The 19,663-nt window shown below is 37.3% G+C and overlaps 1 protein-coding gene across 4 annotated transcripts in view; it reads left to right on the forward strand.

Annotated features, from left to right (window-relative positions):
• CUL4A (cullin 4A) overlaps positions 1-19,663 on the forward strand; it is a 40,686-nt gene that overhangs the window by 9,206 nt on the left and 11,817 nt on the right. The window contains exons 4-12 of one of the 4 annotated variants that reach the window (XM_068136970.1): positions 347-416; positions 2,159-2,232; positions 3,693-3,855; positions 6,657-6,746; positions 8,049-8,131; positions 11,436-11,503; positions 14,429-14,547; positions 17,468-17,660; positions 19,062-19,166. In XM_068136970.1, the coding sequence (XP_067993071.1) occupies positions 347-416; positions 2,159-2,232; positions 3,693-3,855; positions 6,657-6,746; positions 8,049-8,131; positions 11,436-11,503; positions 14,429-14,547; positions 17,468-17,660; positions 19,062-19,166 (965 nt within the window). Of the gene's footprint in view, positions 1-346; positions 417-2,158; positions 2,233-3,681; positions 3,856-6,656; positions 6,747-8,048; positions 8,132-11,435; positions 11,504-14,428; positions 14,548-17,467; positions 17,661-19,061; positions 19,167-19,663 lie in introns of those variants that run through there. The other 3 variants (XM_068136979.1, XM_068136989.1, XM_068137000.1) reach the window with 3 other exon arrangements.

A 19,663-nucleotide genomic window follows, 5' to 3' on the forward strand; every position in this document is an offset into this window, starting at 1 on the left:
CAAAATAAACCTTTCCGTCCCTCTGACCTCAGTTGGTGACAAGGTTGGTTTTTGACACCGGTAGGATTTGTTGTTTAAATCTTTATCAGAGTTATACAGTGCAGCCACTAGATGGTATTTCTGAAGAGCAGTGAGTGTTATTCCTTGAAAATACAGGGAGGCCTTTTGGAGAAATGCCAGTCCCTCTGCTTTGCCCAAGCACTGCAATTAACGATTTATCCCTGGGCAGTCACAGTGACATCAGAATATCCATGGAGCAGCTTTGCTTAATGGGTGACAAAGATCATCTCCAGAATCTGGCCTCAAAATACACCATCAAGCTAGTTTTCCTTAATAGGTGCTGTACAGATTCCCTGGATAGTCTTTTATTTTTAAAGAAGATAAATAAATGTTGGCAAGATCATTGCAGACAAATGGTAAGTTGAATGCTTGTTCTAAATACATACACTCGGGATGTGAAATCTGGGCAAAAGGTTTTGAGTTGGGACTGTGTTGCATCTCCTCCAAATTTCAGAGTTGCTTTTTACTTTCCCCTTTGCTGTCCAGAGGTGGTCTTGTTGAAAACTTATGTTGTGTTACTCTGACTTTCATAGGTTTCATATGAAGTCTGATATCACTCAGAAATATACTGACACCTGTTTTCTGTGGATGGAAAGAAAAACTCATCAGACTGTGCTGAAATTGTTTGCTATTTGTAATTTTAAGTGATTGAAGAGTCCATGATCTTTACTTCTAGATAGCTCAAAGAGCTAGGTTAATTTATGACAGTCCTGACTAGGGCCAAGAAACAGGAATATTAGAGGAGTGAAGTTCTCTTTCTGCCCTTCTCGTCCTCCACAATGTTACAGAAAAAAGTCTTCTTCATGTGAATTGTCCATTTAAGAATGCATTATTATCATTCCAAGCCAGCAGTTTACAACAAGTTTTTATTGCACTGTTTGGTTTTGGCCACAGGTGCCCCAAATGATTGAATATCTATCTTCTTTCCTCAAATCCACCTTCTCCATGATTTTTATCTGAAATAAAAATGGAAAGACTAATTGAAACTACTCAAAAATTCAGCAGTGATGAAAATACAGTTGAAGTTTATTGTCTTGAGAATTTAATTAAGCTGGGCCTGTGTTTTTATAAAAAGGCTTCTACTGTGAACTCTGTTAATTTCAATTGCTTTTGAGCATTCTCTGGTTGTGGTTTTTGTTTTTTAGCTCCTCAGAGCAACAACCTGTAACAAGTGGTTGCCCTGTCCTGATTTAGCACTTGTGGTATTTTAAGGAAAAAAAAAAAACAAACCCAGCTTTGCTGCTGTGTTACTTCAATATGCCTGTCCAGAAACTATGTCAGCTTGAGAACTGCTTCAGAAGCAGTGAAATCTTTTAGGGGAGTAGTAAGTAGACAGCTGAGGGTAGAAATTCCTGTAGATGGCCTGGGGGTGAATTGGTTACTGACAATCTGAGTTATGCTATTGCTAAACTGAAAACTAGGCAGTCTTTTTGTGAGCAAAGTTTAAAATTGATTTGGAATGCAAAGGAGTAATAGGCTAAACCCTTGCTTCTTTCTCCCACTTTTTCAATAAAAGAATAATAAAGGTATTTTTGTATACCAGCGTTCCCCCATTAGAATGAATGTATCTCTATTTTCCTGTTAATTTTGGCAGCTAACTTCTGTTATGATAAAATCTGTTGCACATCTTATTACTGTCTCTGCTTTTAATCGTTTTTTAGAAGAGTGAGAACCACAGCAGCATGTTATTTCAGGGTGTTTACTGAATGTCTTGATTGTATTGCTTGAATGGGTTATGTATCTCAGTGGCAGTAAAGCTATTTAGTTAATAGTTAGGAATTGGAAAAATCTTTTGAATGTACTTTGGATTGACACCTTAGTAATAGTGTTAACATTAATAAATTATATACCAGTGGCAGTAAAGCTATTTAGCTAAGAATTGGAAAAATCTTTTGAATGTACTTTGGATGTATAGCTTAGTAAAAGTGTTAGCATCAATAAATTATTACCAGTGGCTTTACAAGTCACTGTAAAAGTTGAAAAAACATGTCAGTAATCAAGGTGCATGGCTATGTGGTGTAGTTTTTCAGAAGTTGCTATCTAATTTAAAATACCATGCAGTGCCCAAGAGAAAAACATTCTCTTTATGTATTTTCAGATCATGATCAGGAGCATTTTCTTATTTTTGGATCGTACATATGTACTTCAGAATTCAATGCTTCCTTCTATATGGTAGGTATCCATGTAAGTATTCTTGAAATCTTGGGAGCTTTAACATGCTCTTACTGGGTTTGCAAAGGTTGAAAATAAATTTTTTCACCTAGAATAAATGTTCCGAATCTGTGTAGTAGGGCTTTAAAATTTTGGTGTTAATTCATGGAAACACATCGGTCAACATAATGCATGTGTAATTTTCTGTCTTCCCCAGGAGTATTAATTTTCTAGTGAGGGTAAACAAAGAGAAAGGTCTGTGAACATATGCTTAACAGTCAAGGCTATATATTTCTGTAGTTGTCACAGCCTGGATGAGGATGGGTGTGCTGCCTCTGCATCTTAGTTCTGGCCCAACTTTATTTCAAGTGCTCCTAATTTTGACAAAATTCACCACTTTTGAGCACACACTGACAAGGTGCAGATTGTTTTTCCAGCATTGGACTCTTGACAGTAAAGACCAGTGGCTTGGAGTGTTGAGATGCTCCTGCTGTACTTTCAGCACACCATGGTCACATCTTTGGGCATTCTGGTTTTTAAGCATCTCTCCTGAGGGGAATTTTGTGTCATTGCTCAAGCAAACAAACCCAGGCTTTGTTGAAAATTTTTGGTATCATTAATCCATCTAAAGCCAAAAAAAACAACTAGGTAGGTAAAGTATTGAAGTAAAAGTAGGGCTTTTTTTTCCCCTTCCTGGCTGGCTTCTGTGCTCTCAGGAGTTCCTCAGGCTATTTGAGGAACCTGGCATCCTTCTTTCACTCCTGGCTTGTCCTGTGGGTGTCTTTCTTCCCAATGTTTGCAGTAGTTTTCTTCCAACTTGTTGTGTTAGCCTTCCTTTTATTAAACGTTTCTTAAGAGGTCTGTTCATACTTTGTGTCTTCTTATCCCCATACTGGGGATATTGAAATCCTGATGCATAGAAGAGGTTGAAGGTAACAAGTTTTATCTAAGATTCCTCTGTTTCCCTTGGCCAAGACAATGTTTTATAATTAGCTGCATCATAGCAGAGAGGCACCATTCCTCATCCTCTTAAAATGAAGCAAGAATCTGATACATTAGGTCCTAACCATAAAGAGAATTCATACTTTTGAGCAAACTTATAAATTACATATAGATTGACTGATCCAGGGGATCTTATGTTAAGGTATATGTTCAGATTTTAAATTATTTTCATTACAATAAGTTTTTCAATAAATAATGTCATAGTCTGTTATACAAAACATGATTACCAGGCTGGTGACAGTTCTCAGCTGAAGTGTATGCACCTGGTAGAATGTGGCGTAGTATTTTGTCATCAGGATAATGAAGTCTTCTTAGTGGGCAGTGTCAAAAAGAATGTGCACACCATTAATAAATTGTCTTTCTGTATCCTAGATACCTGTGTACACACTATGTATTTTAGGTGCTTTGATTTTTCTCAAACTGAGAGGTTTTTTTAAAAAGGATCAACAGTGATTTATTAACATTCAGTATTCACACAGGGACATGGGGCTAGAGTTATTTAGAAATCACATCATTAGTGACAAGCAAGTTCAAAACAAGACTATTGATGGAATCCTCCTGCTAATTGAACGAGAGCGTAATGGTGAAGCTGTGGACAGAAGTCTGCTGCGGAGTTTGTTGAGCATGCTGTCTGACCTGCAGGTGAGTACAGCAAACTTTGCTAGTGGCAGCTGTGTTCAGAAACAGAGTTTGGACTTTTCTAATTTGCGTGTTGTACAGAAATATTTTTATCCTCTAGTAAATGTGCTTCAGAATCTAGTTGTTAGGTTGGTAAGATTACCTCTTCTTTACCTGATGTGCAGTAATTTATTCTCTGTTTTTAAATGAGACTTCTTTGCCTGTTTTCCTTATCAAAGTGGCCTGCAGACTCTTAAGTAATACATTTGCAAATTGTTTAGTATGTGCAGTATTTTATCTGCCTTAATCACTTGTTTTCTAATCCTATTGCTGAGTAAATGTTGGAATAAAAAAAAGATCAGCTCTGCCACTGTAAAAAGTCATACTTCCTTGGAGTCTAGATCCTGGGTCTCTGTCACAAAGCTATCACTGTGTTTGCAACTTCTTAGCCAAACTGCCAAGGAAAGAAGGGAATGCAAAGTTAAGGCCAGGTTTTCAAACAGATAAGGTCAAATCTATAACTTACTGGGACCTTCATTTAGCATAGATACTAAGCAACCAAATAGACTGAAAAATGCTGTTTTCTGAACTTTGATATAGGTTGTCCTCTAGTTGACATTGTAGCTTCGTGTGGTGTACAATGAAACTTAGGAGCTGTCCTTTGTTCTTAAAAACTGTTGAGGTTGCTCAACATTAGGAAACTGGCTGAACATTATATAAAAGAGTTTGAAGAAGACGACTGCATAAAATAGTTCGTTTTGGTCAAGCGTTTTACCTACTTTTCTGCCTTTCAGATTGACCTTTCTGAATTTCATCTGTAACTTTCTCTAAGTATTAAATTTTCTGGTATACTAATTATTCTGTTCAAGAGCAAAGGCAAACTTAAATGATTTTTCAAATGATGTAACCTGGAGGTGCAGATCTGTTTTGTATGCTTTTCCCCACTTATTCCCCCCATCCTTATTTGATAGTTTCTCTTAACTACATCAACTTTTTCTAAGTGTTGACTATTTAACATATATTGGTTTGTTAACAAAGTCCTCCACTATCTCAAGATAAATATTCCTCTTTGTTGGATCATTCTTTCAAAATTGATCTTAAGTCTGCATTCACCTTCACTGGCTCAAAAGTGTGGCTTTCTTTTTTCACATGGGAAGCTAACCTAGTCCAATATGTTCTTTTATAATATCTGTCTCTTCATTGAGAGAGAGATGTGTTCACAATCCTGTAATTATAGGCCAGGGTCTCTATGACCTTATTGCTTCTACAACTGCCTGAAGGGGGGTTGTAGACAGGCAGAGGTTGGTCTCTTCTCCCAGGCAGCCAGCACCAGAACAAGAGGACACAGTCTCAGGCTGCGCCAGGGGAGGTTCAGGCTGGAGGTCAGGAGGAAGTTTTACACAGAGAGAGTGATTGCCCACTGGAATGGGCTGCCTGGGGAGGTGGTGGAATCACCATCACTGCAGTTGTTCAGGAGGAGACTTGACAGGGTGCTTGGTTGCATGGGTTAGTTGATTAGGTGGTGTTGGATGATAGGTTGGACACGATGATCTTGAAGGTCGCTTCCAACCTGGTCTGGTCTGGTCTATTCTATTCTCTATACTCTATATTCTATTCAATTTCTTTCAAGAGGAGTTAGTTTCTGGAAAAAGGTTAATTAATTAATGAAGCAAATTCTGCATTTCATTTCAAAACAGTCTACTACTCATTCCTGATTTTTAGCCAACTATGCAACTGAGGCTTAGCTGCTGAGAGTTTATTGCTCCTCGCATAAATCCTGCTCTACAGATGTTTCCTGTTGTAGAGCTTTACATGTGCTTTATGCAGAAAGTGGTTCCATATTATGTTATGTTAATATTTTTCCAGTTATCCTAAAGAAAAGGAAATAAAGCCTCGTATTTGATTTTGTTGAACCTGGAGCTAGTGTAAAGGGGAGGCTGAAGCAATGAGTTGATGTCTACTCAAGATGTTGAAATAGTGAACTGTTATGCTCTGAATGCTTGTCAAGAGAGAGGTTTCCTAGTTAAGTTTGCATTAGGAAAAAAAAAAATCAAGCTACTAAGTCTTCAAGGTTAAAAAAGTGGTCAGAATGTAATGAATTTTGGAACTGTGCTGTATGTTTTGAAAGAAATATTTTCTTCTTCCACCACACTTGAGGAATCTTTCCTTTTTCTTTTCACTGACTCTCTGCTTACGTGTTACTCCCTAGCTACCTGCTCCAGACTGTTTTGACTATTTTATATAATTGCCCTTTCTAACTTATCTTCCTATACTAAACTGTTAATCATTATGCAGGAATTTTTTGATGTCTGTGATTGTTATTGGTGTGCTTTGTTTACACACCTTATTCCTTCCCTGGAGAAAGAGAGTTCTCCTTACTTGGTATAATTTGTTTTTCACGGACTGCTGAGATAAACACGACAGATTTGAAGATGCATTATTGAGCGCATTATTATTTTACTGATGGTAATTACCTGGTTTGTGCTCATGTTTTACTAGTTGGAAGTATTTTATTATTTTTTTGCTACAGAAACATCAGTGGGAGTCGAGCTTAGGTGGATTGGATGTCATCGCTGTGCTGTGATGTTGAGTACTAGTGTTAGGCTGTGCAGCCTAAACAGAAGTCTGTCAGTTTGGACAATTTGAGTACTCATGACTGAAATATGTAATTGCTGCCACTGGGAAGTCAGCTCTGATCTCAGTCTTTCTAAAACCAATGGGCAAACAGCTTCTCTGTTAATGTAATGTTAATCCAACACTTTTCAAGATTTTACTTGCCCTTACTGGCAGCTTAATGTAACTAACTAAATTAATTTCCTGAGCAGGTTTACAAGGACTCATTTGAACAGAGGTTTCTGGACGAGACAAATTGCTTATATGCTGCAGAAGGCCAACGATTAATGCAAGAGAGAGAGGTAAGTGCATGTTTTTATATTAATTTTATCTGCTGTGACATTACATGAGAACTTCTGATAGTGCCATGGTACATTAATGTTCAATAAAGTTTACTGGTAGTAAGGTACACATGTATACATTTACATGTTTTGATGTGGACCACAGTATTGTATCAAAGCAAAGAGCAGATTCCAAGTTGCCTTGGTACTTAGAATATATAACCCAGCAACATTTTGTGTAGCTAAAGTCATACTACCAGAAACTCATTGCCACATAATGTTTAAAGGTGTACCATCCATACTGGTTTTGCTCAAGAGCTGTAAAATGCACACTGGCGTGGTTATACCCTCTGCTTAATACCTAAGTAAACTCTTTACTTTTCTACTATTTAGTTGCACTTGTTTTGCTGTTTTGTTTCTTTTATTAGTTAAACAAACTTAACATGTTTGTTTTCTGTCTTCTTGAGATATAATATGCTCTGCAGTGGGCATGCTTCAGGTCTCTGAATTCTTTCTCTACATACCTCTGAAAATGTGTGTGTTTCTTGGTGGTCTAAAATACAGAAGACTGCTTTTCTTACTTCAGTTTTAATACTGACAAACATTCTGAAAACGCCTGTTTACATGGCACAGAAAGGAATCCTTGTGTCTAATCCTGCTCCTTTCACTTCATTCCTTGGTTTTCCACTGGGACCTGAGGTAAAATGCTTTGACACAGGTTTTGAGACCAAAAAGTTATGCACCTAGTAGAGAGCTGTGGAAAACATAAGAGATGTAAGGCCCTACCTTATACAGCATATATATGTGCATACTTACATCCATGTGCATGTAATGCATACACATGCATGGGTATCTGTGTGCATACATGTACATACATGCACAGAAGTATAACTGTTTTGATCATTTGCAGCCAGAGTCTTAATTTCATACCTGTCTTAATACATGCTAAATGTGTTAAGTCTCCATAGGGACAGGCACAATATTGGAGAAACTGCCATTTAAATTATATAACTGAAAATCTCCTCCATGGTACTTTAAGAACTAGCTTAGCTCAGAATAGTTTTGAGAAAAACCATAACTTCCTCTGAAAAATTGTCAGATTTCTGGTTTTCTTTCTGTCAGATGTGGTTATAATGCTTTTAACATGAAGTAACATTGATTAATAAAAGTATAGACTATGTAGTACCTAACAACATTCTGGTGGAATAGTCCTTTCCAGTTCATATTGTCTTTAAATTTGTAGTTTGAAATAATTGCCATGGAACAAGACAATGTGCCTTTCATACCTTCATAGCTGAATTTGACATTCTTCTGTCTCACTAGGTCCCAGAATACCTTCACCATGTTAGTAAACGATTGGAAGAGGAAGGAGACAGAGTAATAACATATTTAGACCACAGCACACAGTGAGTACAAATTTTGTCATTCTTAGTGTAAGTCAAATATCCATCATAAAATTCTGATTATCCATGGTTGTAGAAGGACAGAGATTATTTTACAGGTATCTTGTTGACAGTGCTTGTGATGCAGCTTGGATTTTTTTAAGACCATTTTTATCAAAACTGATTTCTTTCAAATGAAAATACACTTTGAGTAAGAAGGGAGAAATCGAGCCATAAAGATTTATCAGTGTATATTGAAGCAAAAAAATATTATATAAGAACTCACGTTTTCGTTATCAAAAGTAGCACCTAGTTTTAGCCATTCATGTATTGATACCAACACTGACCACTAATCCTTGAGGGAAAGAAAGAGTCATTAGACAAAAAAGGAAAAGGTTAAATCATGGTGTAAGACATTAATGTCATTCATAAACAGTCCAGAATGTAAACTTCACAGTAGATCAGCTTTGGTGCAGCTGCTCTCAATGTATTGTGCAAGGCAGCTTGTCCTTTTTTCACTTAGGTTTGGAGTAATAGCATGTGTTTTGGTGTGGTAGAAATGTGTGTTCAGGAGGTACTGCAGATTCACTGACAGACTGTAAATCCATTGTCCTGCAGCAGGCCATTTAAATGTTTGTTTGGGGTTTTTTTTAAACAAAAAGCAATTAATGAAGAACATGACATTTTATTTCCTTTGTTAGTTTTCTGGATGGTGTATTGGCATTTCATTGGGTGTTAAAAGGATTACTGAATAAAAATTACCTTCTAAACTTCTTTTCTTCAGACTTCCGTATACTCACACACATGTATTGCATGTCATGGTACATACTTGAACTGGAATGTTCTTCCTGTGAATGCTGATAGCTTTTTCTGGCAAAATCATTCACATTAGAACACATGGAACTATTTCTAGGTATAAAGTTAAGGCACATATATATTTATTTACTGTTTAAGTTAAAAATTAGGTTAATATAATACTTTCAGTCTACATATGCATGAAGTCCTCACTTTGGATCTCATCTCTAGTTAAGGCTTAGAAACCTGGTTTTAGAAGGCTTTGCATTAATTTCCTTTCTTTGCATTAAGAAACAGTAGTTATTAAAATTAGAGCCTTTAGTTGTCCTCAGGTCATACTGTCTCTGTAGGTGTGCCTGAAAAGAGCAGAAAGGATGTTAAATTGAGTTGCAGAGTTTGATCTTGAGATGTTGATGTTTCCTGGACAAAACCATCATCACAGTATCACTTAGGTTGGAAAGGACCTCGAGGATCATCGAGTCCAACCTATCAACACAGACCCCATGATTAGACCATGGCACCAAGTGCCACGTCCAATCTCCTCTTGAACGCCTCCAGGGTTGATGACTCAACCACCTCCCTGGGCAACCCGTTCCAATGATGAATTAATCGCTTGGTGAAGAACTTCCTCCTCACCTCGAGTCTAAACCTCCCCTGGCGCAGCTTGAGACTGTGTCCCCTTGTTCTGGTGCTGGGAAACATAATTCAAAATACTGTAAACCAGGTTTGTGCAACAAATGGGGAATGTTTTGTTGTAGCCCTTTGAGGGATTTATTCAGCTCATCAGTACATGCCTGCCCAAAAAACTGACCAGAATAAGCCTATCTCCTGGTCAGTCAGTAGCTGATGTAATGAAATTACTTTGAGGCTGTACCTGAGAAGGTACCTTCAGGATAATTCATCAGCTATCAGTTAAGACAAATACTCATTCTGTCTGCTTGTTAGGAAATTGTGCTCTGCCTCTCAGTTCCAAGCAGATGAATCGTTCTTCCCTTATAGGCAGAACAGATCTTTCGAAGCCAAGGATGGTATTTTATACAACCTAGGCTTCTTCTGCTACTGGGGACAGTCAGCAGCTGTAAATAGCAGTAGTCAGAAAATTCAGGGAATGTGGAATTGATCATAAAATTAGCCATATGTATTAAGACCAAGAGTCTGTCTAGCTGGTATTTTGTATTTGCTTATGACCACTGAAAGGAAAGAATAGAGTACGTCTATGAGATGTCCTGATACTGTCCTGGTATCTGTCTGTTTTCAGATCAGGGTATTTTCTGAACCTGGTGTGATTTGTCTGTTTGGATCTCTTTCAAATACTTGCACTTTCTCAATGGTATTCACATAAGCTTGTCCATCTGTGCCAGCCTTTGATACAGCGTTCCACTGGTGCACTAGCCACCACATGATAAATTGTCTCCTTTTATTTAAGTCTCACTCCCAGTACCATCACCGATGACCCCAGTTCTTGCATTGCAGGATAAAGTGATCATTTAGTTTCCTTCCACCCTTTCCTTGCCTCTCAATGCACTGTACTCTTGCTAATTTATCTTTCTCAGAAAGAAAGAATCCTAACACATGCAGTTCTCTTGCAGCTACCTCTGTGTACTTTGACCATCGCTGTCTGTTCTCTGAACCATTCCAAGTTCTGATTTAACCTTTTTGAGATGAAGGGACTAAAACTGTGTATTGTATAGGAGGTCAGACAAGTCACTGTTGGGCTGTTTCATGAAAAGTGGTGTTTAAGCAAAGGTAGGAACATAAAGTGGATGCCACTACATAAAAGGCTTCCATTAATCCTTTGTTGAGAAAATCCTAAATCGAGAGTCTGGACACCAGTTTTATAAGACTTAGCTCAGAGACAAATATTTGTTCTTTTGTCATATTGTGAACAGCAGCAGAAGTTTAAACATTGAAATTACCATGCCTTTGCACTTCAGGCATTTCTTTCTTCTTTTAGGGTATGAAAGACATAAAGGGAAACTTGCCATTATTTTTCTGTCTAAAGTGACTGTATCAAATCTTGATAGTAAAAAGCAGGGAAAATTCAAGGACATGTAAAATACTTAGCAAATTTGAATCTTGTTGGGTCTAGCTCAGTTTGTGCTTTTATACGTACATAACACAATTAGATGGAAAGTTTGAGTTTTGAGAATCACCAGCAAGTATTGTGGTATTTTGCAGTTCAAACCTAGGGAAATCTTTGTTTTGTTTTGCTTGCTTGCAAGAAAACATCAATTAGACTTTTTTTTACAGAAATGTTATTGTACTGATTTGGGAGTTGTAAGCTTCTCTGTTCTAGTAAGAACTTGGGTTTTAGTATTCAAACATGAATTTATTCTTTAAACTAAATACATGGTTTATTGTTTTCTTTCTTGACTGAGATCACATGCAACATTTGTCTTAATTTGCAGCTTCTGTTTCAAGTAGAAAATTGTTGATTTATTTTGTATTGTAAGTTATTCACAAATGCACTGCGACAGAAAGCAGTTTCCTTATGCTCTTAATATTTCTAATACATTTTTCTTGCCTTACTTAGGAAACCACTGATTGCTTGTGTGGAGAAACAACTACTAGGAGAACACTTATCAGCTATTTTACAAAAAGGTATTTTTTTTTAAATGCATGTAACTCATGATAAACAACAGGTTCTCATACCCTTCAAGAGCTATAAACTCAGTGTTTTTTCAAGGAGGTATATTAGCCATGGGAATACCTTCCACAGATACAGAAAGACAGCTTTATGACTGTTACAGGTACTGTGACAGGTAAATTGTATTTTTAAAATAATTTTCTGTATTTGTAAAGGTTGCTAAACCCCCTAAATCTCCTTTCACTTGCACCAGTGGGCTTAGGAATTAAACCTTTGGAACTGCTTATTTCCTACAATTATATAAACATCTAATTGAAAGCTGTCATATCCTCTTTTATGTGATAATTACACAGTTTAAGTGCAATAGCTTCACATATTCTTATGGATTCAAGAATCAGGAGTTACTGTAACTGACAACATTCCTAGGCAATGAACTTTTTAATGTTTTTGTCTGTATTTTACCTTTTGTCTGGCAATCTCAAAGAAAAGCTGCAGTTTTCTTTGGAAGTCCTTATTTAGACATTAGTGTCTTCAAATCACCATGTCTTTGTTCCTCTTAACTTTTAATCTCTCCTTTTTCACTGAATTTCTGGGTTTGCTCAGTGTTCTCTGATTTTTCAATACTTTAAATAATCCTTTCCTTTTCTTGCAGAAGCTGTGTTCTAGGTTTTAGATTTTCTAGCAAATTGTCCTTGCATCTTTGTTCCCTCTACTGCTGCCAGGCAGATGTCAGCAGTAGTCTGGTGTCTTTGAGCTCCATCATGCCCATGTTTGTTAATACTTTCAAGTTGTTATGCACATGTCTTTCACTTCGTTGTCTACTTTAAAGATAGACATATGCTCACAGGTTTCTCTAAACTAGTCTGGGAAATGGCTATTTCACCTTCTTCAGTATATTTATAAAAATAAGCATGGTCACTCCATCTTAGCTATGTTTAAGCTTATTCTTAAACAGAAGGTAAGAATAGTGGTTTGGTTTTTTTTTGTTGATATTATTGATTGTATTGATGAGAGAAGTACTAAATAACTTTTCCAGTGGTACTATATTTGTTTATCAGTTGGCTTAAAAAAAGGTTTCATTTTAACCTGAACTTTTTCTTGGTTGATACTGTATATGTAAATATGGAGATGTGTACATTTTCCTAGTTAGTACTTTTTAGGACCATAGTATTCTTGGGTCAGCTTTTACATTCTGTGTCTGCACATGACTTGCATAACTTTATGCTTTCTCTTGATCCAGGGCACTTCGTAGTTTGCTTGTATCATCCTAGTATTCCATGCAAGTAGAGGAAGATACTGCCTTAAGTTTTGTTGCTTAGGAGAAGGCATGTGATGTTTGATATGGGGGTGTGGGGCACAAGAACTTACAAACGCAGAGTCTGTATAAGGAACTCTTTCTTATATTACTACAACTGCCATTGTCTAGGTATTGGTGATTTTCTTCATTGTGTGTATAATAAATTTATCCAAGGCTGTGGCAGTATTTTCTTGAAGTTGTGAAGCCTTGTGCTGAAGGACTTTCCTGTATGTCTCTTTCATTTGTTAAATATGTTACAAAATACTATTTTCAGTCACAGACCTCAGAGGAAGAAGGACGGTTAGACTTTATCATCTAGGTTAATATAAAACAGTTAGTGTATTGGTGTCTTTAAATGAATAGGAGGTGATGCTCAAATGTGATGGAATGGGTATTTCTTAATTCCATGTTCAATGCCAAAAGAACACCAATCTCATGTATTCAAGACTTTGTTGTTTTATGTTCAAAGTATGTCCAGTCTTCTGATGTCTTTAACAGTTTAGGAATTTTCAAAATATGAGGCCACAGTTTGCCTGACATAATTTGTGAACAGTGGTTGCCTTTCTGAATGTGTCAGTTATAATAGTCAATGAAAGTATTTTCATAATGAAGACTATAGTAGAAAATGGGATAAATCAGTAGCAATTGAAAATCCTTTGTAATCTAATGCCATTTAAAAGTTGGAATTAATGAAATGTATTTTGTGAAGTAGGACAGTTGTATGGTATCAGCTACACTGATGGTGTGCATTATCAACCTGTGTAAAATCAAACTTCCTGAACTGAAAAAAAAAAGTCATAAAACTTTTGTGCTACACTCCTATGTTACCAAAGCCTCTGTCACCAGCACCAGACAATTACTGATTACTTTTGAACTACATTAATCATATTCTCAAATGTAAGAATGTGTACCTAATTGTGTGCTTCACATTTTTGCCTTAGAGCATCACTTCGCCATTTGTTAGCTTTGTCTTAGCCTCTTGTAGGTTGAATCAATAAATGCAAAAGGTGCTTAAAAGGAATTTGAAATCTTATGTTACTCCATCAGTATGAGCATGGACAATTTGCAGCACATTCTTAATCCAAAAACGTGCTCTACAGAAAAAATCTTGCAAAGTATTTAACTTTAAATCTGGGGCAGTTTGCTTAGCTTACTGTTTTCTAACATTCTTTAGAATGCTAAAACTGTACCCTTCAAATTGTGCACTATTCATAAATGTTCTGCAAAAGGCTTGCAATCAACCCTGTGTTGGGAAAGTACTTCAGTTGAAATAGTTTAAAATATTACACCTGTGGTGGGTTGAAGTTTCCACCCCAGCATTAACTTTGCCAGACCAACTCAGTTAGAAGCAAATGAAGCTGTATTTACAAGCAAAAATCTACACTCTACAATGGAATGCAATGAAATGTGCAAAATACCACAACACTGTAAATTGTTTCAGCCAGTTTAAGCAAGAGGATATGTTAACCTTCAACATACCACTTGCTTTCAGAAATTTAGTCCTAGAAAGTTCATACTTTTTAAGCACACTGGAGGGTCTTGTCTTTGGATGTATTTCATAGAGATTTTTCTAATATATTTTTGACTGTATTTATGCAGCTGTATTCAAATTTGCTCTTTCTTTTAATTTTTTTTTTTTAAGGACTTGATAACCTGCTTGATGAAAATAGAATATCAGATTTGACCCAGACATACCAGCTGTTCAGCCGGGTAAAAGGTGGGCAGCAGATCCTTTTGCAGCATTGGAGTGAATACATCAAGGTATTTCAGTGATCTTCTACTGCTATCAAAATTTATGCATTTACCATATATTTCTTCTATCAAACCCAAGAACAGTATGTATGTATATGCATCAGAATTCTGTTCTAAGCAAATACAGAAAGGAATGTTAATGCTTTCTTCCCCCAGCAACAGTCATATGATGAGACACAGCAACGCTGAAGTTTTGGGTTTAAATTTTTACTTGGAAATTACTTTCCTTCTAGGTTTGATCATTGTACAAGAACTTACTTTGGTTTGCTCTGCTTTTAAATAGAACCGCATGCACATATGTTTAGAGTATGCTAGACTGTACTGTGCTATGCTTTGCTACAGATAGACTCAACGGTTTACGTATCTGCAAAATCAGTGAAACATTAGAGCATAGCTATTGCACTGCAGGTTAGCAGTGTTGCATGTAAACAGCCTACAGCAGTGCTGATGAATGCTTAAGCTATTTGGAACAGAATACTCCTCTTGAAAGTAATCTGTCATCAAAGTTGTATTTAGACCCTTCAGGTATATTTGCTAGGCATAATATGCATATAGTATACTGCCACAGAGAGCTTGTACTCTAGTGCTCTTGCAGTATGGAAATCAAAAAAGGCTCACGGAAGACATTTCTCCCTGGAGTGATGTGGTGGTTCTCCCTTGAATCATCTGTGTGTTCATCAGCCTTTGGGTTGAAGTGCACAACATCAGTTCATTTCAGATGTGCCTTTTCTGTGCATACATGTTTGGAGTTCAGCATGGTTCATCAGGGTGCAGCCCATGGGAGTGGGACATAATTACCCCTCTGCCCCTCAGGACTGAGTTGGAGTTTGGTCTGCAGGTTGTCTTGCAGTGTCCCCATATGTAGCCTATGGATCCAGAAGCACATGGGCCAATTGGACAGCTGGCCGTGGCTGAGGAGGAACACCTTTCTTCTGCTTCCTCACAGATCACACTCCTGATTTTTAACCATTGTACTCCTGACTTTGAACCGTTGTTCTGCCTGTTGTGCCATAGACTCTTTGTGATCTGTTTTAACACAGTACCTGGGCAGGGTTGGTTTTATGCCAGGTTTATTGAGCTAAAGAGGCTCATAGAAAAGTCCATATGCTGACCCAAGGAAAGAAGTTTGGGACAGGTAGGAAAATAAAGGGGACTAGAACCTTTTCTTTTGCAGCAGCAAGTTGTTAAGCTAGTTTATTATACTTTGTCTCACAGAATCAGACCTTTTATGGCTTTGTTTTCTATAGTGTCAGTAAATCTCTTCCTTGCAAACATTCTGTGTAACAAAAAAGTGAAGTTTCAAGGACTATGCCTTGTGAGCCAGTATAAGAAAAAGCATGAATAGCATGGCAAGTCACTGGGGTGAATGCCTGAGCTCTACTGTAGTCACCTTGTTATAATTTCAGAGGTGCCACTTCACTTTCTGTATCTCAGTTTGCCATCCACAGAATGGGGGAACGCTCTGCAGTTTATGTACTTAACTAATAGAGACTGTGAGCTGTCCAAATGCTGTATTAATGAAGGGGAAGTCATGCTGTTAGATAGGTTGGACTAGATGATCTTCAGAGGTCTTTTCCAACCCAAACCATTCTGTGATACACAGTTTTGAGCCTAAGGACCTTGGGCAGCCTTGAATGTGGATTTCCTCTGAAATGTTCCTTGTGAACGATCGTGAAAGATCCCAGTGGATAATTAAATATTGAAGTAGAAACTCTGTGCTTTGGGAGGAATTTTCCCATCCCTCTTTGTTGTTGTGGCTATCATACTTCAGTTGATAAAAATACAACGATTGAATACTGTTTTGCTCTTAGCGTGCTGATATTATTCTTTCTCACTTTGGAAAACTGATTATCCTGTCTAGGATGCTCATTAGTGTCACTAAGCAATTGTAGATGGTCCAATATTGAATCAGAATGGTTTGAGTTGAAAGGGACTTCCAAAAATCATCTGTCCCACCCCTCTCTGCAGTGAGCAGGAACATCCTCTACTAGTTCAGGTTGCTCAGAGCCCTGTTGAGTCTGATGTTGAATATATCCAAGGATGGGGCCTCGAGTACCTTACTGGGTAACCTGTTCTGGTGTTCCACCACCCTCATTGTAAAGAACTTGTTCCTAACTCCCAATCCAAATCTACTTTTCTCTAATTTAAAACCATTGCCCCTCATTCTATCACTACAGGCCTTTGTAAACAGTCCCTCTCCAGCCTTCTTGTTAGACCCCAGTTAGAAGGCTGTTGTTAGGTCTCCCCTGGGCCTTCTCTTCTCCAGGCTGAACATCCTTCCCTGCAGGATATTTTGGTTTGCTAGACAAATAATGTTATATCTCTAAATTGAAAATAATAAATGTAGGGGCAATAAAAGAAAGTCAAACCTGTGGCTGCTGCTTCTGGATGGGAAAGTTTTGTTTTATTGCAAGTCAGCTAGTTTCTTTTCTTTTTTTGCCATTAAACCCTTGTTAGAAGAGAAGAATCTTTGAATGATGTGCAGCAGTTGAATTTTTGCCACTTGTTCCATCAACAGAACTCTCTAGTGAATTTAAGAAAAATAGTGTGAAGTTTTCCATTCCACTTAACATTTCTGAGACAGTTTCCATGTAATTTCTTTTACATGAATCACATAGTTTTGTATCTAACTGTAAACTTGCACTTCATACAGTCGTGTCTGTTGTGTACTTTCTTTTATTTTAGCTTTTGTCTTAAGTGTATATAATCTTTAAATCAAACACTAATGTTTGAAATCCATTAATGTGTGTCTATGTTTTTATTTTAAATCTCAATGCATCTCATTCTCTGAAAACTTTTAAGTCACCTAAGTAGTTCTGTAAAAAAAGATATTCTCTCTGGTCATAAATTTTATAAGGGTGAATATGTCTGTTGTGGGAGATAGGTAGCACTCTAAAATATTTTATTATCAAAAGTGTTTGTTTTACAGAACTTTGGGACAACAATAGTGGTTAATCCTGAAAAAGACAAGGATATGGTGCAAGAGCTACTAGATTTTAAGGATAAAGTGGACCATATCATAGAAGTGTGCTTTCAGAAAAATGAGAAATTTATAAACTTGATGAAGGAGTCCTTTGAAACATTTATCAACAAGAGACCAAATAAGCCTGCAGAATTGATAGGTACACATATATTTTTCTGTAAAATATTTCAAAAACCTATAGAAAGCATGATAAGATAATGCTGCTGAGTGTGCTAGTGCAATAGTGATACAGTATGCCTTCTGCTTTAGGAGACTTGTTTTGGGGATACAAGGCAAAAGTTAACCTGGGAGCGCTGCAGGTTCCAAAAGCTTGGGTGTGCCACTAGGTGTGTGCGCAGCGTGCCAACGGAGCATGCCAACTCCTGCTGCCCCTGTGCTCTGCTGCTTGCCCGGTGCTAACCACCACTCAGAGAGTGGCATGTTGATGCTACCAGTGGAGTAAATGCTTAGGGAGAGGAGTAGCTGTGGTAGTAGCTCTTTTTAATTGTGGTAGTAAAGGAATTGTTTGGATGTTATGGATCTCTCAGAATGGACTATGTGCATCCCATCTATCTTGCCTTGAAGGCTGAAGCTGAGAGAAGAATTTTAAAGCTTTCAGATGCAAGAAGTTATACTAAAGAAAAAGATGTTGACACCTTGAAGGGGAAAATAGCGCTCATTAAGGGGAAAAAATAATAAAAGCATCTTAAAAATACTGTTAGGGGGTTTATCCCTGGTCTGACAAATGCTGTTCTGACTGTTTTGCCAGCTGCAAAATGAGCTGTAGTATTTTACACCAAGAGAGGGTCTTAACTCCTTGGTTGGTTGTTTTTCCTCTGTACACTCTTGCTTTTATTGAGCCTATTTTGGGGCTTCTTTCTAAACCCAGCTTTATGTAGGACAAGTAGCACAACTTAGTGTACATGTTAAAGCCATTGTATGGGCTGCTGTCATATGTGGATTGTGGCCTTCCAGCTCCTGCAAAGGTTCCCTTCTTACACAGAAGGTTGTATAAGAATACTAATGGGGCTTAGTAGATACTTAGCTCCACTCATGGTTTAACCTTATTTCTGGCATTCTGAAGCTACTAACTTGAAAGCGTCGCTTCTGTTTAACCTTTGGTATGCTTCTCCCAAGGAGCATGAGTGACATAGTAATGGTCTACAAAAATACAGTCCTCTGTGTTGTTTGTTTCCGTTTCTCATAAAAGACATTCATATGCATTGTACACTTCCAAAACATTGTCTTTCAACAAGCAGTGTGCTTTCTATAACTATAATACAAAATGTGGGAATGTCTAATGCATTAATTTTAATGCTTGTACTGTATTATTTTTTTCTCTTAGTTCCTTTCTATGATATTTTTCCATTATGGCAGTAGCACAGTAGGGCTCTGTCATTCCAGTGAACCTAGCGGATGGGGAAAAGGGAAAATAGAAAATGTAAGACTTATCCTATATTTTAACATACAGGAATATTTAACATAGAGAAATATTTCACTTAAATTGATTATTTTAAATACTTCTGTTTTTAAAAAAACTGTTAAACTGTTTTATTTATAGCAAAATATGTGGATTCCAAGCTAAGGGCTGGTAATAAAGAAGCAACAGATGAAGAGCTGGAAAGAATCCTTGACAAAATCATGATCATATTTAGATTCATTCATGGTAAGAAATAGAGATTCACCATTGATGTAATTGAAAGTGTTTTCTTTGCTGCTAGCAGAACTGCATTCCTCTTGATGTAAGAAATCTTTTTTTAGCATGAGTTTCTGCTTGACGTGGTCTTAAAATCAGGTTGCTTTACATCTGAAGTAGCACAACAAAATAACTGAGGGAGGACAACTTGTTCTGTGGAGAGTGGCAAGTTACAAACCTTTTAATTTGTGAGTGGAGACCTGAGAATCAGAGCTATTGGTAGAAGATGTTAAAAGTAACCATATCTGTAACCACAACCTCTCCTCCTAATTACAGGCTAACACAGACGTTTATTTCCCTGTCCACTTAAGCATGGCAGAGATGCAAAGTACATGAAACCCCAGCAGCTAGTAACTTTTCTCATCATGGCTTAAGATGAACACAGAGGAGAAAATGTTATTGCTGTGTTTTACTGCCTTTGAAATGCTCTTCCCTTATGTATGTCCGTATCTGAGCCAAAGCCTGGA

This window comes from Melanerpes formicivorus, unplaced genomic scaffold, assembly GCF_026170545.1.
Source record: "Melanerpes formicivorus ecotype bairdi unplaced genomic scaffold, bMelFor1.0.p_v2 SCAF_1, whole genome shotgun sequence".
In the NCBI taxonomy this organism is placed as follows: domain Eukaryota; kingdom Metazoa; phylum Chordata; class Aves; order Piciformes; family Picidae; genus Melanerpes; species Melanerpes formicivorus.